The sequence below is a fragment of the Panulirus ornatus genome, chromosome 35 (assembly GCF_036320965.1).
Source record: "Panulirus ornatus isolate Po-2019 chromosome 35, ASM3632096v1, whole genome shotgun sequence".
NCBI lineage: Eukaryota > Metazoa > Arthropoda > Malacostraca > Decapoda > Palinuridae > Panulirus > Panulirus ornatus.
The window spans coordinates 14475687-14501487 of NC_092258.1; the positions used below are offsets into that span (position 1 = coordinate 14475687).

The window sequence follows — 25801 nt, forward strand, 5'->3', positions numbered from 1 at the left end:
CGGTATTAGCATACGTCCCAAGTCTTACGTCACGCCAGTCACGTGTGTGTCAGACGGCAGGACTGGCTGAGTGGGGGGTTGTCCCCGCGGGTGATTCATCATGTGGGATGGCAGGAGGGCAGATACACACTCCCTGGCCAACCAACAACCACTCCACAAGCTACATTGTTGTGACATGGCTGTCTGGCGAGGGGCCAAATGCGTCCCAGAATTACAAGCGCTTCACTTCGATCCATTAATCTATTTCAAGATATTGGTACGTTCATCATCTCACAACGATACGAAAAAATCTGATTTTTGTGTCACTAAAATCAAAGGCAGACCATCTCGTGACCCGTCAACGAGCATAACTGTAGGTTTTTATAATCATTCACTATCTATGTAAACCTTCAGTGATGCACTTAGTGTTCTTGAACACTGCCTCCAGTCTCTTTTGATTACGCCTAAATAAATCTCTTACATTGAGTTCAATTGAATCAAATTTCCTTACGTTAATATTGTGGTTAGAAGTACGAGTACATATGTGACAATGGTATGGGTAGAGAAGTGCTGGTGGTATGGCTAGAGAAGTGCTGATGGTGTGGTTAAAGAAGTGCTGGTGGTATAGTTAGAGATGTGTTGGTGGTATGGTTAAAGAAATGCAGTTGGTATGGTTAGAGAAGTACAGGTGGTATGGTTAGGGGAGTGCGGGCGGTGTGATTAGAGGAGTGCTGGTGGTATGGTTGGAGAAGTGCTGGTCGCATGGTCAGAGAAGTGCAAGTAGCATGGTTAGAGAAATGCAAGTAGTATGGTTAGAGAAATGCATGGGGTATGGTTAGAGAAATGCAGGTGGTATGGTTAGAGAAGTGCTAATGGTATGGCTAGAGAAATGCTGGTGGTATGGTTAGAGAAATACCAGTGGTATGGTTAGGGAAGTGCTGATGGTATGGTTAGAGAAGGTTTGGTGGTGTGGTTAGAGAAATACTAGTGGTATGGTTAGAGAAGTTTTGGTGCTATGATTGGGGATGTGATGGGGGTATGGTTGAGAGGTTTGGTGGTATGGTTAGTGATGTGATGGCAGTGTGGTTAGATAAGTGCTGGTGGTATTATAGAGAAGTGCAGGTGGTATGGTTAGAGAAATACTGGTGGTATGGTTAGATGAGTTTTGTTGGTATGATTAGGGATGTGATGGTGATATGGTTAGAGGAGGTTTGGTGATATAGTTAGAGATGTGATGGTGGTATGGTTAGAGAAGTGCTAATGGTATCGTTAGAGAAGTGCTGGTGGTGTGGCAAGAGAAGTGCTGGTAGTATGGTTCGAGAAGTGCTGGTGGCATGGTTAGAGAAGTGCTGGTGGTATGGTCAGAGGTGATTTGGATATGGTTAGAGAAGTACTTGTGGTATGGTTAGAGAAGTGCAAGTTGTATGGTTAGAGAAGTGTAGGTGGTATGGTTAGGAGTGCTGGTGGTATGGTTAGAGAAGTGCAGTTGGTTTGGTTAGAGAACTGCAGGTAGTATGGTTAAAGAAGTGCAGGTGGTATGGCTTGAGGAGCGCTTGTGGTATGGTTAGAGAAGTGCTGGGGTACTATTAGAGAAGTGCTAGTGGTATGGTTAGAAAAGTGCTGGTGATAAGGTTAGAGAAGTGCAGGTGGTATGGTTAGAGAAGTGAGGTGGTATGGTTAAAAATGTGCTGGTGATATGGCTAGAGAAGTGCAAGTGGTACGGTTAGAGAAGTGCAGGTGGTATGGTTAGAGAAGTGCATATGGTATGGTTAGAGGATTGCCGGTGGTATGGTTAGAGAAGTGCAAGTGGTACGATTAAAGAGGTGCAGGTGGTATGATTAGTGAAGTGCAAGTGGTATGGTTAGAGAATTGTAGGTGGTATGGTTAGAGAAGTGCAGGTGGTATGACTAGAGGAGTGCTTGTGGTATGGTTAGAGGAGCGCTGGGGGTATGGTTAGAGAAGTGCTGGGGGTATCGTTAAAGTGGGGGTATCGTTAAAGAAGTGCTGGTGGTACGGTTAGAGAAGTGCAGGCGGTATGGTTAGAGAGATGCAGGTGGTATGGTTAGAGATATGCAGGTGGTATGGTTAGAGAAGTGCGGGTGGTGTGGCTAGAGAAGTGCTTGTGGTATGGTTAGAGGAGTGCTAAGGGTATGGTTAGAGAAGTGCTGGTGGTATGGTTAGAGAAATGCAGGAGGTATGTGGTATGGCTAGATGAGTGCTGGTGGTATGGTTAGAGGAGTGTTGGTGGTATGGTTAGAGAAGTGCAAGTGGTACGGTTAGAGAAGTGCAAGTGGTATGGTTAGAGAATTGCATGTAGTATGACTAGAGGAGTGCAGGTATTATGGCTAGAGGAGTGCTTGTGGTATGGTTAGAGGAGTGCTGGGTGTATGATTAGAGAAGTGCTGGTGGTATAGTTAGAGAAGTGCTGGTGGTACGGTTAGTGAGGTGCAGGTGGTATGGTTAGATAAGTGCTGGTAGTATGGTTAGAGAAGTGCTGGTGGTATGGTTAGAGAGATGTGATGGTGGTATGGTTAGAGATGTGATGGTGGTATGGTTAGAGATGTGATGGTGGTATGGTTAGAGAAGTGCAGGTGGTATGGTTAGAGATGTGATGGTGGTATGGTTAGAGAAGTGCAGGTGGTATGGTCACAGATGTGGTGGTGGTATGGTTAGAGAAATGCAGATGGTATGGTTAGCGATGTGGTGGTGGTATGGTTAGAGAAATGCAGATGGTATGGTTAGCGATGTGGTGGAGCTATGGTTTGAGAACCACTCTTGGTATGGGTCGAGAGGTCTGGTGGTGTGATTGGGCGAGGAGGGAGTACTGCTGGTGTGGCAGGTGTTGAGTGGGGTGGTGATAACGTAATGGTTGGGTGCCGGAGCCTTGATCATAGCCCCGCTAACTCACGCCTCCTCGCTACCTTACACACACACACACACACACACACACACACAGAGGCACGTACACAATGAACATAAACACACGCTACATTCACATATATAATGGACAGACAAACAGCTGTCAGACGTCAGTACCAAACATATACACAGAGCAGCCATGTATTGCACCCACACACATCTTGGAATGCACCCACATGCATGCATACAGGGCATCAGCTTCTTAAATTCACGCACGCACATCAACCATACACCAGCATAAGCGAGACGAACACAGTGCAAGCAGTCATCTTCCTACGTTGCCATTACCAATGACCATTACCTGGACGTGGATCAACGCGGCTAAATTGTTGCCAGACTTCCGCTCAACGTTTCCTGTTGCTTCCCCTCCTCCAGCCTGAGAACTGGTAGAACTAGTCACATGTTCTGCCTCAGAAACATTATATTCTTTTTTCTTCTCATCTCGAGTAGAATTTCTCTTCGTGTACTCTTTACAGTGAAAAATGTTACATAGAAATTTGGCCTAGATGTATGGGCATGTTACAGGAACGTCTCACAGACTTAACGCTCTGTCATAACGAGTCTCCAACAAGCCGCCTTTCCCTCTCGTAAAAGTTGTGCATGTCCGAACTCAGGTTAGTGAGAGCATAGGAGCACAGTGGCATGACACATAACAGGACACCTGATGATCTAGGACGAGCTTATCTGCTGGAGTATGATCATGAAATCAATTCTAGCTCCCTTGGTGTCTGTAGACCTGACTCTTGATACTGGAAAGGTCATAGGAAGGGAAAGCGTCCAATGAAGAGAAAAGAATTTCAAAGCGTCGAGTTGCGAGGAAAGGAGGCACTATAACGGTCAATCATCGTGAGGCTGGCCTCCACACAAAATCTATGGGAAACAGCAGCCAGGTGGGTACCACAGAACCAAGCTTTAGTGGCACGAATACAGGTAGACAGCTCACGAGAAAAGTGGATGAAACAATGCTTGTAAAACAGGTTGAGGACAGTAATGCCACGACAGCCGGAAATGGAGGGACGAAGGGAGATGATAACTGGAGAGATACAAGAGGCGGAAGGTAAGTGACTGTACTCTGACTAAGAAGGAAATGTAGGAAGAACACAAGTAAGCAGGACCCCATACTGGGACAAATAAAACCCGCATAGCTATAGAACAGCTGCTCACAAGAAAAACAATTCCAGCATCCATAGGACACTCCCAGCATTTGGGTAACACACTGTGTAATGGTGATCAAGTGGGGTCTCCCGGAGAGAGTGGAGGATGTGGCTATGCCCAACGAGTTTATGCTAGTCCGGAGTTGAATTTGCAGTGTTTTGCCATTTACCAGAGGGAAATGAATGAGATCTAAAGAGATGTAAGACAAAAACTGGGGTTTTCACTACTTAACTGGACCAGGCTACTGCCATCCCACTTGGATTTACTACTAAATCAAGAAAGATCATGTGTCCAGCACGAAGGAAAGAGAAATAGAGACACCACAGTGAGGCGGAAGGCACACACACACACACACACACACACACACACACACATATATATATATATATATATATATATATATATATATATATATATATATATATATATATATATATATATATATATATATATATATTTTTTTTTTTTTTTTTTTTTCATACTATTCGCCATTTCCCGCGTTAGCGAGGTAGCGTTAAGAACAGAGGACTGGGCCTTAGAGGGAATATCCTCACCTGGCCCCCTTCTCTGTTCCTTCTTTTGGAAAATAAAAAAAAAAAAAAAACGAGAGGGGAGGATTTCCAGCCACCCGCTCCCTCCCCTTTTAGTCGCCTTCTACGACACGCAGGGAATACGTGGGAAGTATTCTTTCTCCCCTATCCCCAGGGATGATAAATAAATATATATATATATATATATATATATATATATATATATATATATATATATATATATATATATATATATATATATATATATATTTATCATACTTTGCGTTAGCGAGGTAGCGCAAGGAAACAGACGAAAGACTGGCCCAACCCACCCACATACACATGTATATACATAAACGCCCACACACGCACATATACATACCTATAATTTCAACATATACACGCATATACATACACAGACATATACATATATACACATGTACATATTCATACTTACTGCCTTGATCCATTAGCGGCGCCACCTCGCCACACATGAAATGGCACCCCCCCCCCCCTCCATCGCGCGCGTGCGAGGTAGCGCTAGGAAAAGACAACAAAGACCTCATTCGTTCACACTCAGTCTCTAGCTGTCATGTGTAATGCATCGAAATCATACTACCCTTTCCACATCCAGGACCAATAAAACTTTCCATGGTTTACCCCAGACGCTTCACATGCCCTGGTTCAATTTACTGACAGCACATCGAACCCGGTATACCACATCATTCCAATTCTTTCTATTCCTTGCAATCCTATCACCCTCCTGTATGTTCAGGCTCCGATCGCTCAAAATCTTTTCACTCCATCCTTCCACCTTCAATATGATCTCCCACTCCTCCTCGTTCCCTCAACCTCTGACACATATATCCTCTTTGTCAATCTTTCCTCACTCATTTTCTCCATGTGACCAAACCATTTCAATACACCCTCTTCTGCTCTTTCAACCACACCCTTTTTATTACCACATATCTCTCTTACCCTTTCATTACTTACTCGATCAAACCACCTCACAGCACATATTGTCCTCAAACGTTTCATTTCCAACACATCCACCCTCCTCCGCATAACCCTATCTATAGCCCATGCCTCGCAACCATATAACATTGTTGGAACCACTATTCCTTCAAACATACCCATTTTTGCTCTACGAAATAATGTTCTCGCCTTCCGCACATTCTTCAACGCTCCCAGAACCTTCGCCCCCTCCCCCACCCAGTGACTCACTTTCGCTTCCATGGTTCCATCCGCTGCTTAATCCAATCCAATATCTTAAACACTTCACTTCCCCCAGTTTTTCTCCATACAAACTTAACTCCTAATTTGCTTGTCCCTCAACCCTACTGAACCTAATAACCTTGCTCATATTCACATTTACTCACAGCTTTCTTCTTTCACACACTTTACCAAACTCAGTCGCCAGCCTCTGCAGTTTCTCACCCGAATCAGCCTCTAGCGCTGTATCATTAGCGAACAACAACTGACTCACTTCCCCAGCCCTCTCATCCACAACAGACTGCATACATGCAGGAGGGTGAAAGGCGTGCAAGGAACGGAGTGAATTGGAACGATGTGGTATACCGGGGTCGACGTGCTGTCGATGGATTGAACCAGGGCATGTGAAGCGTCTGGGGTAAACCATGGAAGTATTGTTAGGCCTGATGTGAAAGGGAGCTGTGGTTTCGGTGCATTATACATGACAGACTAGAGAATGAGTGTGAACGAATGTGGCCTTTGTTGTCTTTCCTAGCGCTACCTCGCGGTTGTCATTTCACGTGTGGCGGGGTGGCGACGGGAATGAATAAAGGCAGCAAGTATGAATTATCTACATGTGTATATATGTATATGTCTGTGTATGTATATATATGTATACGTTGAAATGTATAGGTATGTATATGTGCATGTGTGGACGTGTGTGTATATACATGTGTGTGTGTGTGGGTGGGTTGGGCCATTCTTTCGTCTGTTTCCTTGCGCTACCTCCCAAACGCAGGAGACAGCGACAAAGTATAATAAATATAATATATACATATATATATATATATATATATATATATATATATATATATATATATATATATATATATATATATATATATATATATATCAAATGGCGTCCTAGCTTCGTCTCTTCGATGTATATCAACTGACTTATATTTCTCTCTTGTGTCTCCCCTGATGATGTGATTATTACACGAAAGTGCACCTGGGAACTTATCATGTTTCATTTTCCCCGTGAACTCATAGAAATATATATATATATATATATATATATATATATATATATATATATATATATTTTTTTTTTTTTTTTTTTTTATACTTTGTCGCTGTCTCCCGCGTTTGCGAGGTAGCGCAAGGAAACAGACGAAAGAAATGGCCCAACCCCCCCCCCCCCATACACATGTACATACACATATATATATATATATATATATATATATATATATATATATAGTGTTGATGAGATGGCCTCGATCAGGACTTAAGTTGCCGTGCCGGTTGAGCAAGAAAGGAAAATGCTTGTGCTTGTTTAAGGATCGGTCTTACACCAGATTACATGAATTTCAGAACATTAAGGGAGGCAACCTAAGAGAAAAGACCAGGCCAGTTTTGAGGTCTGAGGAAAGACTCAAGTCACACAGTACAAACACTTGAGTCTACCGCTTCAGGAAGACTTATGAAATTCCTCTTCTTCAGGAGGTCGCCGAGTTCGCCAGACGACCAAGTGAACCCACGACCCCCTTCCCTCAGAAGCCATACACCGGACTCTATAGTGACACCAACGACCCACTATCCCAGGTTGACACCAACGGCCCTCTCACCGGGGTGCCATCAACGATCTTTTCTTCCGGGTGACATCAACAACACACCCGGACTCCCAGGACTAAATGAGACCAATGATCACCTCTTCCCACCACCCACTTGCCCAAGTGACACCTACGACCTTGTTACCTGGGTGAAGTCCATGCAATCACCCCCCGCTATTCATACCTCATCCCCACGCCGTGGTGACGTCCATGTTTCCCTTGACACCAACGACTCCCTCGCCTCAGTGGTGACTTCGCTTGACCGATAAATACGGCGCCACCCGTCCAGGTAATGTCACCGACCTCTCATCAAAATGACGCCCATGACCCATTCTCTCAGTGACATCCCTGACCCCCCTCCTTCATTTCTCCCCTCTCAAACACTGAGGATCATAAAACTGAGGCAATCCTCCCGGACCGCTGCCGTCAACGGCGACGTGTGCACCTGGGGGACATCACTAGCGTCACTTAAATGGTCCCCCAGTTTTAGGATTCCCGACCACATCAAGCAAAATCGGCCCTGGCCATAACATTTTAACGATCAAGATAAACCTACGCCTGCAGCAGTTTCGCGCTAAGTAGTAGACAAGGTGGCCGACGTTCCACAGCAGATTTACAGGAGTGAGGCAAGTAGCGGTCACCCGAGGTGAGCGGCACCAAGCGAGAGGGTGATGCTCTGGACGCACACCGTCACCCCGGCTGGGTCCCCACCACCGCTCGCCCCTTCATTATAAACCGGTCCAACACCCGCAGCCCCCACCCTCACTCTTCTCCTCCTCTTCCACCCCCGACCACCTATCGTCGACTCCCACAACCACTCGTCGCATCCCTCACACCCACTACCACTAGTCTCTTCCTCCGCTACCACCCACTACCATTCTTCCTTCCCCATACCCATTACCACGCGCCTCTTGCTCCATCTCCACCCCCACTACCATTATCTACCTTCCTCACTCCGACTACCACTCGTCTCCTTCATCCACCAAACGTCCACCTCAGACTGGGTGCCAAGTCACTTGCACTCTCTCCCGCCCCTCACTCACTCCGCTAAGACCTCTGGCTCTGGTCCCGCCAGACGATCGTGTAAATGAGACCTGTTGTTGCAGGTGAACATTTATTCAGAGTTTTTCCCACTTGTGACCCTTATCACCTTTCAAACGTCTGGAAAATGCCTATGGCAGTTATTCCGAGAACAATGAAAAGTATCGGAGATGGAAAGACAGAGGCTGGCAGTGTGTACCTGACGGAGGCTGTGCTGAGTCACGGGCGGCCGCAGAGGGGCAGCACTGCCAACACAAAACAACAACACAACGCTTCAAGAGACCACGGGCTCAGCAAATTGGCTGTCTTTTGTTCCCTCATGGCTGATATTTTTTTCATGGGCTTCATACTTTGTCACATCTCAGCTCAGTTAAAAGATATCTTTCAATGTTAGAAGGAGAGATCCAAAAAGATTTTAAAAGCTATCAACGTATCGTATCTTTTGATCCGTTTAAAGCGAGAAACGCACGCCAAAGTCTGGTCTCCCAAGCAGGCACTGGCGTCTGTCTGGCTTACTCCTTTTATTTTTCATTCCCCGCAGAAAAAGAACAAAACAAAGAAAAGCTAAATCCTGCGAACAATGACCAAACAAATGGAATTTGTGTTTAATGTTTGTTCTCCAACCACCCCGGGGCGAGGGGTGAAGCAGGGAGTATTTTAGTCCGTTACCTGGAAGATGATTGCCCAGAGCAGCTCGGCTCCTACGTTAGAGGACGTACAGCATGACGCTCGCTGTGGTCACTCCTACGACCATCCTAACCTTCCCTAGCTACATCCGCCGATCTGCACTATACATCTATATTCCCAGAAACACCTTACCATCATGATGTACACCTCGTACTGTACCATCATGACGTACATCTAGTAATGTACCATCATGACGCACACCTAGTACTTTACCATCATGATGTACACCTCGTACTGTACCATCATGACGTACATCTAGTAATGTACCATCATGACGCACACCTAGTACTTTACCATCATGATGTACACCTATTACTTTACCATCATGATGTACACCTAGTACTTTACCATCATGATGTACACCTCGTACTGTACCATCATGACGTACATCTAGTACTGTACCATCATGACGTACATCTAGTACTTTACCATCATGATGTACACCTCGTACTGTACCATCATGATGTACACCTAGTACTTTACCATCATGACGTACACCTAGTACTTTACCATCATGACGTACACCTAGTACTTTACCATCATGACGTACACCTCGTACTTTACCATCATGATGTACACCTCGTACTGTACCATCATGACGTACACCTAGTACTGTACCATCATGACGTACACCTAGTACTGTACCATCATGACGTACACCTAGTACTGTACCATCATGACGTACACCTAGTACTGTACCATCATGACGTACACCTCGTACTTTACCATCATGATGTACACCTAGTACTTTACCATCATGACGTACACCTAGTACTGTACCATCATGACGTACACCTAGTACTGTACCATCATGACGTACACCTAGTACTTTACCATCATGATGTACACCTCGTACTTTACCATCAGGACCTACCTGGTACTTTACTTTCAAGACGTAACTAATACTTTACCATCAAGAAGTACCTGGTACTTTACCGTCACGACAAACCTAGTACTTTAGCATCAGGACGAACCAGGCACTTTATCATCACGTTATGATCAAAACGTACCTAGTACTTTATCATCCTGACGTGCCAAGTACTTTACCATCTGGAAGTACCTGGCAGGTTCACTTCATCAACCATAATCTGCATAATTCATCGATTGTCCATCTGAGATAAAAAATCTAGAAAGTCATAGAAAGAAGGTGTGGTGTGGTGCGTGTGGCAGCGGTGTGGCATGGGGCAAGTGTGGAGCGTGTGGCAGCGGTGTGGCGTGGGGCAAGTGTGGAGCGTGTGGCAGCGGTGTGGCATGGGGCAAGTGTGGAGCGTGTGGCAGCGGTGTGGCGTGGGGCAAGTGTGGTGCGTGTGGCAGCAGTGGCGCTGAGCAGGTGTGGTGAGTGTGTGTGTGGTGGCGGTGTGGCGTGGGGCAGGTGTGGTCCGTGTGGTGGCGGTGTGGCGTGGGGCGGCTTTGTTGCGTGTGGTGGCGGTGTGGCGTGGGGCAGGTGTGGTGTGTGTGGTGGCGATGGCGTGGGGCAGATGTGGTGCGTGTTGCAGCGGTGGCGTTGGGCAGGTGTGGTGCGTGTGGTCGCGGTGTGGCGTGGGGCGGGTTTGGTTGCGTGTGGTGGGGGTGGCGTGGGGCAGGTGTGGTGCGTGTGGTCGCGGTGTGGCGTGGGGCAGGTGTGGTGCGTGTGGTATAGCGGTGGCGTAGGGTAGGTGTGGTGCGTGTGGCAGCGGTGGCGTGGGGCAGGTGTGGTCCATGTGGTGGTGGTGTGGTGTGGGGCAGGTGTGGTTCATGTGGTGACGGTGTGGTGTGGGGCAGGTGTGGTCCATGTGGTGGTGGTGTGGTGTGGCGGAGGTGTGGTCCATGTGGTGGTGGTGTGGTGTGGCGCAGGTGTGGTCCATGTGGTGACGGTGTGGTGTGGGGCAGGTGTGGTCCATGTGGTGACGGTGTGGTGTGGGGCAGGTGTGGTCCATGTGGTGGTGGTGTGGTGTGGCGCAGGTTTGGTCCATGTGGTGGCGGTGTGGCGTGGGGCAGGTGTGGTCCGTGTGGTGGCGGTGTGACGTGGGGCAGATGTGGTGGCGGTGTGGCTTGGGGCAGGTGTGGTCCGTGTGGTGGCGGTGTGACGTGGGGCAGATGTGGTGGCGGTGTGGCTTGGGGCAGGTGTGGTCCGTGTGGTGGCGGTGTGACGTGGGGCAGATGTGGTGGCGGTGTGGCGTGGGGCAGGTGTGGTCCGTGTGGTGGCGGTGTGACGTGGGGCAGGTGTGGTGCGTGTGGCGGCGCGGCAGACTGTGGTAAAGGTAGACACACACTGACCTGAGACGGAGACCTCCATACTGGCGTGGATGGGCACGTTGGTGTTGAGGGACGGGGAGAGGCTGATGTCGCCCGACTCACGGTCCACCTCCAGCAGGCCAGCCTTGTTGCCGCTCACGATGCGGTACGTCAGCTGCAACGATAACAACAACAACACATGAGGAAGCACAACAAAAACAATCAGGTTGGTTATGACAAAGTAACAGCGTATTGGTGACACTATTACCTCGTCACAGATGGTCTATAGTAACAGAACCACTCACGATACTGGTCTAATCTATTTCCAGTCACATTAAACATTATTTACCCACAGATACATATCTCCCTACGAGATGTTGTACATACATTCAAGGTGCCTCAGTGGATGAAGTAACATAAATAACTGTAGTTAACCGAGACAATCATGATTCTCTGAAGTCCTGAGAGTTAAGTGAGGATCAGGAGAGGAGGTCGTGGAGGCGCTATGCCGTACGCGGCTCAGGGGAGCCTCCCACAGCCCCTGGCTGCCGTCATCGCCCACAACAACAACAAGGGAAAATCAATTTCTGGCAAATGTTCGCCACATGACGACGACTTCCTGCTACTAAGGCATTTTTGCTAGCGAAGTTTTTTTCTAAGGATAATTCGAGGCGTATATAACAATAATCAGATCTTGATTCCTTTTTATGAGGTAGATGTTTAGTCCCGGAGACGAGAGAGCAAACACAGCTTACCCCTCCAACCACCTAATTGATATACGCGTGTTAAGGTTTAAACTCAATTCCAGTAATTTGTTGCACATATTTTGCATGTCATTCTCAGCACACACACAACATGCACGTTTCCGATGCCGAATATTTCAAGTCACATGAATACCCCAAGGTTATCAGTAACATACTGAAGTAACTCAAGAATTAATTCAGTACACTCCAACAGTTACTAGTCCACTTCACATACGCTAGTCACGTCTACTGCGACGGTGTTCACTATACCCTGGAGACGCCCCCCTTCCTACACACACACACACACACACACACCCACCTGTCGAACCACCTCGTCTCCCACCACTGGACACCCACAGCAACCAGTGTTGGTCAGGCATCAAGCCTCACAGCAGAAGTACCTCGGCGTCTACCAACACACAGCAGCAGTCTCCCCACCCCGGCCCACACACAGCAGTCTCCCCACCCCGGCACACACACAGCAGTCTCCCCACCCCGGCCCACACACAGCAGTCTCCCCACCCCGGCCCACACACAGCAGTCTCCCCACCCCGCCCCACACACAGCAGTCTCCCCACCCAGGCCCACACAGCAGCAGTCTCCCCACCCCGGCCCACACACAGCAGTCTCCCCACCCCGGCCCACACACAGTAGCAGTCTCCCCACCCCGGCCCACACACAGCAATCTCCCCACCCCGCCCCACACACAGCAGTCTCCCCACCCCGGCACACACACAGCAGTCTCCCCACCCCTACTCACACACGGCAGTCTCCCCACCGCGGCTCACAAACAGCAGTCTCCCCACCCCGGCTCACACACAGCAGTCTCCCCACCCCGGGCCACACACGGCAGTCTCCCCACCCCGGCCCACACACGGCAGTCTCCCCACCCCGGCCCACACACAGCAGTCTCCCCACCCCGGCCCACACACAGCAGTCTCCCCACCCCGCCCCACCCACAGCAGTCTCCCCACCCCGCCTCACACACAGCAGTCTCCCCATCCCTGCTCACACACGGCAGTCTCCCCACCGCGGCTCACAAACAGCAGTCTCCCCCACCCCGCCCCACACACAGCAGTCTCCCCACCCCGGCCCACACACGGCAGTCTCCCCACCCCGGCTCACACACAGCAGTCTCCCCACCCTGGCTCACACACAGCAGTCTCCCCACCCCGGCACACACACAGCAGTCTCCCCACCCCGCCCCACACACAGCAGTCTCCCCACCCCGCCTCACACACAGCAGTCTCCCCACCCCGGCCCACACACAGCAGTCTCCCCACCCCGGCCCACACACAGCAGTCTCCCCACCCCGCCCCACACACAGCAGTCTCCCCACCCCGCCTCACACACAGCAGTCTCCCCACCCCTGCTCACACACGGCAGTCTCCCCACCGCGGCTCACAAACAGCAGTCTCCCCCACCCCGCCCCACACACAGCAGTCTCCCCACTCCGCCCCACACACAGCAGTCTCCCCACCCTGGCTCACACACAGAAGTCTCCCCACCCCGGCACACACACAGCAGTCTCCCCACCCCGGCCCACACACAGCAGTCTCCCCACCCCGCCCCACACACAGCAGTCTCCCCACCCCTGCTCACACACAGCAGTCTCCCCACCCCGGCCCACACACGGCAGTCTCCCCACCCCGGCCCACACACGGCAGTCTCCCCACCCCGCCCCACACACACAGCAGTCTCCCCACCCCGCCTCACACACAGCAGTCTCCCCACCCCGGCCCACACGCGGCAGTCTCCCCACCCCGGCTCACACACGGCAGTCTCCCCACCCCGGCCCACACGCGGCAGTCTCCCCACCCCTGCCCACACAGATAACCCCCCGATGGACCGCCTGACCCCACACCGTGACCCGCACGAAGGAGAAGACCTGGCCGAGGCCTGGGCAATGGCCGTAACGGACAGTCTCGTATCATTAATTTTTCTGTATTTGTGCCACTATCACTGGTTGTGTCACTGTGACGCCCATGCTCATCCTGTGAGCGGTAGCGCAAAAGGATTACAGCGGTTACAAAGGCTGTCTGTCAGATCCCAGTGAGATTATATTCATTACACAAATTGTTACAAAATTCATCACATAGGCTTCATTACATACATCATATAGTGTTGCATATAGTAATTTTTAGACTATATGCAAACAATGGATACAGACTTAGAATTTCAGGAATCTTGTTTTTAACACGGAGGTGTTGTAACAATTCTTGAATAGATGTTCAGACCTCTCCCAAAAGGCTCTATTTTCTCACATTCTGAGACAGTGTTCTACTTTATGTTCAAATCCCTGGCCACAAAACTTTACCATTCACATGTTTAACGTCTTCAGACAGGCCAAAGTGTCAGCAGCATCCATAGCCTAGCCTTAGTCTATCAATTACAATATCTTATAATCTGTTTTACTTTACACATTTCATTGTGATGGAAAGTCTTTCATTTGTAGTTGCCTGAACTCATCTATTTGCTTCAGAGAGAACTGGGAGTTCCTTTCTATCATAATTTTGAGACTTCTGATTGATAACCCAATGTTGTTCTTAGTATATTCTTTACTATGTGCAAGTTTTGGCCTATATGAGATGGAATACATAACAATTTGATTTGAATCCCTTGACTAATGATGTTAGAATATCTGTGTATGTCATATTCTGATCTCAGGGTGTTAGGAAGAAGTGATGACAATAAATAAAGATAATTATACTGTGGCAGTGATTTCTCCCAGCTTAAGAGCAATGAGTATGGCGGACACTTCAGTTTGTAGGGAAGATGTCTAGTTGTTTACTTTAACGCAGGAATTCCGATTCCCTCTACCAACATCCTGTCGGGTTATCGTGGAGATTCAAGGACTTAGTATTCCTGTTCGGGTGTATTGCCGATCCTCCTACTCACTGTACGAGACTCCTGGTTGGAGGTGTTTCAGATTCTGTTCAGTGTACTAAATCTCATAGACGAAGATGTCACTGGTCCTATTCATTGTGGGGACCTCACGAAGAAATGTCGCTGGTCCTCCTCTTCTTATCCAGGGCTGTGACAGGTCTTCCCACACTCCACAGAAACCTCATGAAGCAGGGCTCCTCACCGTGGACGACACAGGTTCTCCTGGTGACAGGCCCACGCAAGGAACACCTCACCGAAAAAGTCGACGGCTTGACCTGACGTCTCTTCACATCCACAGTCGTATTGTTGGATCCCCGTTATATTACTGCATCTGCTTCACATGGTGGCTCATGTTTTTCATTACACTTCATGATTTCTCTTTATATCACTTTCAGTTCATTTTCGTGACCCTTCAATCTTGTACTTAATTTAGAGGTCGATGTGTCTTCCTGGACGCGCTTCACACTGACATCCTCCAACACTTTTTAGTCTTCTATATTTACTTGCGCTTTCATCCATCTCCCTCACTCTTCATCCATCACTGCCCCAGCCCCTCCGCCTGAGTCCTTCCCTCAGACCCTCCAGGAGATCGCTCGTGCAGCGTCCTCCCCCACCCTGCCTCGGCCATATCCTCTCCCTTGACCGCTCGTGCAGCGTCCTCCCCCACCCTGCCTCAGCCATATCGCCTCCCTTGACCGCCCGTGCAGCATCCTCCCCCACCCAGTCTCGGCCATATCCTCTCCCTTGACCGCTCGTGCAGCATCCTCCTCCCCCCAGTCTCGGCCATAACCCATCCTCTCATTCCATATGACTCTCCTATCTATCTCCATGACTCAACAATCTCCCTAAACTACTCTCTCCTCTCCTTTTATCACTCCCTTTCACTGTAAGACTCTCCCATCTTCCTCCCCGAGGAGCCGTTTTCCCTCTTTGACGACTTTCTCTCCCTCTCTGACAACCCGCTTTCCTTTTTGACTACATCCTCTCCCTCTATTCAACGAATTCCCCCTCTCCCTCTTCATGACTCTTTCCTCTCACTCTTTAACGATCATACGACCCATTCTCCCCACGAGACACATTCCTCTCCTGGAACCATCTCTCTCCCTCTACAGCTAATTCTTCTCTCCCTCTTTGTCTAACCCTCCCTCCTTCTTCCTCCAAGAGTCTCTCCTCTTCCCTTCCATGATCCTCCCCTCCTCTGCCTTCTCTCACTCCTCCTCCGCTGGTACACCTGATCGTCCCAACTTACCCTCCGCCGTCCCATCCTTCACATTGTTCCCCGTGCCTGGCACCCTCTTCCCACTCCCCGTGTCACTGCAACACCCCTCCCCTCCCTCCCTCCGCGTAGAGCCCCCTAACCCCAGTGACTGGGTAAGACAGGGGGGCGGGGTGGCTGGGTCTGGGTGGAGCAGGTCGGTGGTAGGGTTGGAGGCAGTCCGCGTGGTGCCTACCTTGGCTTGCTGCTGGCCTGGAGGTCCCCTCGCCAGTCCCCTCACCAGTAGCGTGGCCGGCATCAGTAACCACTGTGCTTGGCTGGTCGCAACAATCAATACACACACGTCCAACTGTACAACCAACCACAGCCGCTCCAACACTGGCTTTCTCTCTCCTTACTCGAGGTGTGTGTGTGTGTGTGTGTGTGTGTGTGTGTGTGTGTGTGTGTTACAGGGAGAGAGTCTTACACTCGTGTTAGCTCGTTTCTTTTCCTTGTATATATGTCCCTTATCCATGAATGCTCCTATCAGTGTATGCACACACACACACACACACACACACACACACACACACACACACGAACACACACACACACACTACCCTCAGCTAGGTACCCATTTACTGACCCAAGGGGAGATTAAACACTTGGGTTGGGTGTGGGCCGACTAGCTTCGTGAATCTACTAAAAAAAAAATCAAAGTAAAGCACTGGTTCATACACACCCCTGATGTGCCGGAGGTATATAAATAAGGCACTAAAAACACACTTCCAGATAATTCCCCACATACATCAAACCGCTTACACCATACGCCTACACACATTTCAATCTTCTCTTTCATTTCAAGTCATCCCTTCCCTTGTCCCACCTTTTCTTACTCTCCTCTAATCACCTTATCGAACAGAAATCGAACACATGCGGGTCCGTCCCCGGGCTAGCCTGTGGTGCCTGTGTGTGTGTGTGTGTGTGTGTGTGTGTGTGTGTGTGTGTGTAAGTACTCATTTGTACACTTGTAGCATCCAGTGTCTTAAGCTTTCTCGACCGTCATACAACTTTTTACATTCTTGCTTACTCTACCACAATATTGACAATTTCATCATAAGTTTACTCCGTTCCTCCAGAACTGAGATACTGAACGAGAACTTTCCATCACCTTTAATAAGTCCCTCAGTCGCTGAGGGTCTTGGTGTGGCCTCTGGCGTACTGTCTTCGGATCTCACAACCAGCTGCTCACCGTCCACACTGGTTTAAAAACTTGAAGGTTGTGTTCAAGTCACCTTTACTCATTCTCTTTTCCATGGTGGACAAATACATGATCTGTGAACTCTAAGAATCATTCTCCCGCTCTTGTTCCAACCGAAGTTATGAGACTAATCTTAAGCTGTCCTTTGTCAAATGGGGAATAAAATGTAGGAACTGAACTTGATGCCATGTGTCTCCCTGTCCCTCTTGCGTTTACACGAGACTCACACGTTATGAACGACCCCGCCTCCCTGTAGACTGTAGAGAATGACCCTTTATCATCCACTACGCTCCAGCAGGTGACTCAGTCTTGGTCTTCAGATAATAAGGCCTTTACGGGATCTACGACCAACAGATACTACACTCACATCTCAGGAACCCTGGAACATCAGACGTCTTCACACTGATGATTCACATTGTCATCCTCATCATCTTAGTCCTGATGTCTTACTGGGACAAAATATGTGAAAGGTTAGACAGTGTGCTTACCATCATGCCTGAAAATAGGCTGCCCTCTTTTTTTTTTATTTTCCAAAAGAAGGAACAGAGAAGGGGGCTAGGTGAGGATATTCCCTCAAAGGTCCAGTCCTCTGTTCTTAATGCTACCTCGCTAATGTGGGAAATGGCGAATAGTATGAAAAGAAGAAATATATATATATATATATATATATATATATATATATATATATATATATATATATATATATATATATATATATATATATATATATCCTCTTGCATAGGTATTATGTTGGCTGATGGATTTGCACAAGGACATTTCACTTCGTGTCAAGTCAAAGAGATTTTGTTCGTGTTTCCTGTGAATGACTGACCCAGAGTAAAGCCAGCCGCAGATCGACCCAGAGGACAATCAACTCCATTCCTCGAGGCCAAAGGTTTTCCCAGTTCATCAGGCCCACCGCCCACCCCGATCCCAATATTGAAAGGAATCCAAACAAACGGGACTTACACTCCATCACGGATAACCCAGTTATACTCAAGTCGCTCACCAGACAGAAGTACATCAGAATCATGATAGAAGGAGTTTCGCGCACTTAATGAGACAAGAAAATCAGTTACCATCAGACTATCCAACTTGGAGCTTTCAGCAAGGTTAAGAGCCATAAGGACAAAAATACAGTTCAGCCTGGAGTTCGGATGCCCGTTCACTGACCCGAGAACCGTTTGATGTGGTTCACAGGGAAGGAAGTTCCTGAACTTGACTATATGTACTTCCTTTCATCGGCTGACGATGATGTACCCTTCACCCAAGGTCTCTCTCTCTCTCTCTCTCTCTCTCTCTCTCTCTATAAATATATATATATATATATATATATATATATATATATATATATATATATATATATATATATATATATATATATACATAGGAAGTGGGTCAGTTGTTGTTCGCCGATGATACAGTTCTAGTAGCTGATTTGAATGAGAAACTGCAGAAGCTGGCGACTGAGTTTGGAAAAGTGTGTGAAGGGAAAAATTTGAGAGTAAATATGAATAAGAGCAAAGTTAATAAGCTCACTTGGGTTGAGGAACAAGTAAATTGGGATGTAAGTTTGAATGGAGAAAAGCCGGAGGAAGTGAAGTGTTTTAGATATCTGGGAGAGGACTAAGCAGTGGATGGAACCATGGAAGCGGAAGTGAGTCAAGGAGGGGGGGGGGGGGATAAGGTTCTGGGAGCGATGAAGAATGTGTGGAAGGAGAGAACGTTATCTCGGAGAGTGAAAATGGGTATGATTGAAAGAATAGTAGTTCCAGCAATATTACATGGTTGCGAGGCATGGGCTATTGATAGGGTTGTACGGAGGAGGGTGGATGTGTTGGAAATGAAATGTTTGAGTACAATATGTGGTATGAGGTGGTTTTATCGAGTAAGTTATGAAAGGGTAAGAGAGATTTGAGGAAACAAAAAGAGTGTGGCTGAGAGAGCAAAAGAGGGTGTATTGAAATGATTTGGACATAGAATGAGTAAAGACAGACAGAGAGGAAATATGTGTCAGAGGTGGAAGGAACAAGGAGAAGTGGGAGACCAAATTGGAGATTGAAGGATGGAGCGAAAAATTTTTGAGCGATCGGGGCCTGAACATACAGGAGGGAGATAAGCGTCTAAGGAATAGGGTGAATTGGAACGATGTAGTATACCGGGGTCGACGTACTGTCACTGGACTGAACCAGGGCATGTGAAACGTCTGGGGTAAGCCATGGTAAGGTCTGTGAGGCCTGGATGTGGATGGGGAGCTGTGGTTTCGGTGCATTAAACATGACAGCTAAAGACTGAGTTTGAGTAGCTGAAGCAGGGGGTAGCGATGCTGTTTCCTGTGGGGCGGGGTAGCGCCAGGAATGGATGAAGGCAAGCAAGTATATGTACACATGTGTATATATGTATATGTCTGTGTATGTGAATGTATATGTATGTATATGTGAATGTATATATGTGTATATGTTAATATATGTATGTATTTGTATGTACATGTGGTGACGCGGGAAACGGCGATCAGGTATAATAGATAAGTGATATAATTGTGTGTATATGTATATATATATATATATATATATATATATATATATATATATATATATATATATATATATATATATATATATATACATATATATATATATATATATATATATATATATATATATATGTGTGTGTGTGTGTGTGTGTGTGTGTGTGTGTGTGTGTGTGTGTGTGTGTGTGTGTACAAAGGCAAAGGGGATAAGAGAGAGTGCTCAAATTACAGAGGTATAAGTTTGTTGAGTATTCCTGGTAAATTATATGGGAGGGTACTGATTGAGAGGGTGAAGGCATGTACAGAGCATCAGATTGGGGAAGAGCAGTGTGGTTTCAGAAGTGGTAGAGGATGTGTGGATCAGGTGTTTGCTTTGAAGAATGTATGTGAGAAATAATTAGAAAAACAAATGGATTTGTATGTAGCATTTATGGATCTGGAGAAGGCATATGATAGAGTTGATAGAGATGCTCTGTGGAAGGTATTAAGAATATATGGTGTGGGAGGCAAGTTGGTAGAAGCAGTGAAAAGTTTTTATCGAGGATGTAAGGCATGTGTACGTGTAGGAAGAGAGGAAAGTTGAGGGTCAAGTCAATTGGGAGGTAAGTTTGAATGGAGAAAAACTGGAGGAAGTAAAGTGTTTTAGATATCTGGGAGTGGATCTGGCAGCGGATGGAACCATGGAAGCGGAAGTGAATGTAGGTTTGCGGCAGGGGTGTGTGATGTCTCCATGGTTGTTTAATTTATTTATGGATGGGGTTGTTAGGGAGGCGAATGCAAGAGTTTTGGAAAGAGGGGCAAGTATGAAGTCTGTTGGGGATGAGAGAGCTTGGGAAGTGAGTCAGTTGTTGTTCGCTGATGATACAGCGCTGGTGGCTGATTCATGTGAGAAACTGCAGAAGCTGGTGACTGAGTTTGGTAAAGTGTGTGAAAGAAGAAAGTTAAGAGTAAATGTGAATAAGAGCAAGATAATTAGGTACAGTAGGGTTGAGGGTCAAGTCAATTGGGAGGTAAGTTTGAATGGAGAAAAACTTGAGGAAGTAAAGTGTTTTAGATATCTGGGAGTGGATCTGGCAGCGGATGGAACCATGGAAGCGGAAGTGAATCATAGGGTGGGGGAGGGGGCGAAAATCCTGGGAGCCTTGAAGAATGTGTGGAAGTCGAGAACATTATCTCGGAGAGCAAAAATGGGTATGTTTGAAGGAATAGTGGTTCCAACAATGTTGTATGGTTGCGAGGCGTGGGCTATGGATAGAGTTGTGCGCAGGAGGATGGATGTGCTGGAAATGAGATGTTTGAGGACAATGTGTGGCGTGAGGTGGTTTGATCGAGTAAGTAACGTAAGGGTAAGAGAGATGTGTGAAAATAAAAAGAGCGTGGTTGAGAGAGCAGAAGAGGGTGTTTTGAAATGGTTTGGGCACATGGAGAGAATGAGTGAGGAAAGATTGACCAAGAGGATATATGTGTCGGAGGTGGAGGGAACGAGGAGAAGTGGGAGACCAAATTGGAGGTGGAAAGATGGAGTGAAAAAGATTTTGTGTGATCGGGGCCTGAACATGCAGGAGGGTGAAAGGAGGGCAAGGAATAGAGTGAATTGGATCGATGTGGTATACCGGGGTTGACGTGCTGTCAGTGGATTGAATCAGGGCATGTGAAGCGTCTGGGGTAAACCATGGAAAGCTGTGTAGGTATGTATATTTGCGTGTGTGGACGTATGTATATACATGTGTATGGGGGTGGGTTGGGCCATTTTTTCGTCTGTTTCCTTGCGCTACCTCGCAAACGCGGGAGACAGCGGCAAAAAAAAAAAAAAAAAAAAAAAAAAAAATATATATATATATATATATATATATATATATATATATATATATATATATATATATATATGTACCCTCTTCTGCTCTCTCAACCACACGCTTTTTATTACCAAACATCTCTCTTGCCCTTTCAATACTTGCTCGATCAAACCACCTCACACCAAATATTGTCCTCAAACATCTATTTATAGCCCACGCCTCGCAACCATATAACATTGTTGGAACCACTATTCCTTCAAACATAACCATTTTTGCTTTCCGAGATAGTGTTCTCGCATTCCTCACATTCTTCAACGCTCCCAGAACCTTCATCCCCTCCCCCACCCTGTGACACTTCCGCTTCCATGGTTCCATCCGATGTTAAATCCGCTCCAGATATCTAAAACACTTCACTTCCTTCGGTTTTTCTCCATTCAAACTTACCTCCCAACTGACTTGTCCCTCCAGCCTACTGTACCTAATAACCTTGTTCTTATTCACATTTACTCTCAGCTTTCTTCTTTTCCACACTTTACCAAACTCAGTCACCAGCTTCTGCAGTTTCTCATCCGAATCAGCCACCAGAGCTGTATCATCAGCGAACAACAACTGACTCACTTCCCAAGCCCTCTCATCCACAACAGACTGCATACTTGCCCCTCTCTCCAAAACTCTTGCATTCACCTCCCTAACAACCTCATCCATAAATAAATTAAACAACCATGGAGACATCACGCACTCCTGCCGCAAACCTACATTCACTGGGAACTAATCACTTTCCTCTCTTCCTACTTGTACACATGCCTTACATCCTCGATAAAAACTTTCCACTGCTTCTAGCAACTTGCCTCACGCATCATATACTCTTAATACCTTCCACAGAGCATCTCTATCAACTCTATTATAGGCCTTCTCCAGGTTCATAAATGCTACATACAAATCCATTTGCTTCTCAATGTATTTCTCACATACATTCTTCAAAGCAAACACCTGATCCACAAATCCTCTACCACTTCTGAAACAACACTGCTCTTCGCTAATCTGATGCTCGGTACATGCCTACACCCTCTCAATCAACACCCTCCCATATAATTTCCCAGGAATACTCAACAAACTTATGACTGTAATTTAAACACTCATCTTTATCCCCTTCGCCTTTGTACAATGGCAGTACGCATGCATTCCGCCAATCCTCAGGTACTTCACCATGAGCCATACATACACTGAATATCCTCACCAACCAGTCAACAACACAGTAACCCCCTTTTTCAATGAATCCCACTGCAATACCATTCAAACCCGCCGCCTTACCGGCTTTTATCTTCCGCAAACCTTTCACTACCTCTTCTCCGTTTACCGAACCATTCTCCCTGATCCTCTCACGTCGCACACCATCTCGACCAAAACACCCTATATCAGCCATCTATCATCTAACACATTCAACAAACCTTCAAAATACTCACTCAACTCCTCACATCACATCACTGAAATGGTACGGCCACATGGAGAGAATGAGTGAGGAAAGATTGACCAAGAGGATATATGTGTCAGAGGTGGAGGGAACCAGGAGAAGTGAGACCAAACTGAAGGTGGAAGGATGGAGTGAAAAAGATTTTGAGCGATCGGGGCCTGAACATGCAGGAGGGTGAAAGGCGTGCAAGGAATAGAGTGAATTGCAACGATTTGGTATACGAGGTCGACGTGCTGTCAATGGATTGAACCAGGGAATGTGAAGCGTCTGGGGTAAACCATGGAAAGTTTTTTAGGCCTAGATGTGGAAAGGGAGCTGTGGTTTCGGTGCATTACACATGACAACGGGGGGATGGAGGTGCCATTTCATGTGTGGCGGGGTGGCGACAGGAATGGCTGAGGGCAGCAAGTATGAATATGTACATGTGTATATATGTATTTGTCTGTGTATGAATATGTATGTATACATTGAAATGTATAGGTATGTATAGGTGCGTGTGTGGGCGTGTATGTATATACATGTGTATGTGGGTGGGTTGGGCCATTCTTTCGTCTGTTTACTTGCGCTACCTTGTTAACGCGGGAGCCAGCGATAAAGTATAATAAATATATAAGTATATATATATATATATATATATATATAATCAAAACATGAAACGTTCACATGTAAACAATCTTACCATTGGGCGCCTGAGAGTTGAACCCGGGCTACAGAGGACGGTGACCGGGCTGCGCAACCTCTTGAACCACGATTGATTTGTGCCGGTAACCCCGCCAAGTTTATTGTGCCGCCCATGCTCACTATGTGAGCGGTAGCCCAGAAGGATTACAGGGGTCACAAAGGGTCTTACTCAGACCTCAGTGGATTACGATTACATAGAATGTTACAAAGTTGATTCATATTAGATGCTACATTACATAAATTACGTTTTACCGACTAGATGCAAAAAGTGGATACAAACTTAAGATTTCAGGTATCTTGTTATTAACAATAAGGCGTTGTGACAAATCTTGCAGGGTTTGTTTAGATCTATATCTAAAAGGCTCTATTTTTCACATTCTAAGACATTGTGTTCTAGTTTGTGTCTAAATCTTTGACCACAAACTTTACAATTCACATGATTAACATCTCCAATTAGGCCAAAGTGCCAAAAGTACCTATAACCTAGCCTTAGTCTAGCAGTTACAGCATCATGTAATCTGCTGATCTTATTACTTTCTTCATATACATGTTTTACTGTACACATCTCACTGTGATGGAAAATGTTGCTACATATGCGAGCCACGGATGGGCCAAAACCAATCTCCCAGGAACACTTAGGTAAGACCAATGCTCTTGAACATATACACAAACTCCAGACTGACAATAACATAGCCCAGTGCATCTATACTGACGGTCCTCGCGACTCTGCCACCGGGAGGGCAGGCAGTGTTGCCATTGTGATCCAGACCAATGGTAAGAGATCAGAGAAAAATGTTAGAATAAACAACTGGTCATCTACTCTACAAACTGAATTGTTCGCCATACTTATCGCCCTTGAGCAGGTAGAAATCACTGCCACAGACAGTTTAATTATCTCTGATTCATTATCATCACTACTTGCCCTTAACATCCTGAGATCAGAATGTAACATGCTGGTTGGTCTGTGAAGCCAGACACAAATACTCAGACATTATTGCTCAAGGGATTCGGATCAAATTGTTATGGATTCCCTCTCATATAGGCCCCCGTGAGCATGACATGTACTTAGCAAAGGTCATGTTGAAAACAACATTGGCTTGTCAACTAGAAGCCTCAAAACTGTAATTAGAAAGGAACTAAATGACCTCTTTGAAGCACGAAGACGAGTTCAGATAAGCGTAGGTATCAACACTCTCCATCACAGTGAGATGTGTACAGTAAAACATGTATATGGAGGAAGGTAATAAGATCAGCAGATTACATGATGTTGTAACTGCTAGACTGAGGCTAGGTTATAGGTACTATTGGCGCTTTGGCCTAACTGGAAATGATAATCATGTGAATTGTAAAGTTTGTGGTCAAAGATCTGGACACAAACTAGAACACTATGTCTTAGAATGTGAAAAATATCGTCTTTTAGGTGTAGATCTAAACAAACCCTGAAAGAAATGTTACAACATGTTGTTAATAACAAGATACCTGAAATTCTAAGCTTGTATCCACTTTTTGCATCTAGTCGGTAAAACTTACCAAATGAAACTATGTAACGTATGTACTGAAATACGAATTATAACATCTTATGTAATATCAACCCACTGGGGTCTGAGTAAGATCCTTTATGATCCTTGTAATCCTTTTGCGTATAATACATTTGCCAGGGTTACCGGCACAAATCAAATCAATCTCTAGAACTACTGTTAGCAGCGATAGGGCCCCGCCCACTTACTGTGGGATTGTAGGGGGTTGAGTTGCTATGTCCTCAGGACCAGGGTTTGGGCGGCCTGTGTTCCCCTACTGGCCCACAGTAGGTGGGCGGGGTCCTGGGTTTGATAACAGCTGTTCCAGATATATAACAAGTGAACTATCTACATGATCATGTCGCAGTCAGTCATTGTTAGCAGAATGA

The 25801-nt window shown here is 46.7% G+C and overlaps 1 protein-coding gene across 4 annotated transcripts in view; it reads right to left on the reverse strand.

Moving 5' to 3' along the window:
* The window catches only part of stan (Protocadherin-like wing polarity protein stan), an 829362-nt gene that overhangs the window by 752774 nt on the left and 50787 nt on the right, over positions 1–25801 (reverse strand). For all 4 annotated transcript variants that reach the window (XM_071683110.1, XM_071683111.1, XM_071683109.1 and 1 more), the window contains exon 2: positions 11375–11507. In XM_071683110.1, coding sequence (XP_071539211.1) covers positions 11375–11507 — 133 coding nt within the window. The remainder of the gene's footprint in view (positions 1–11374; positions 11508–25801) is intronic.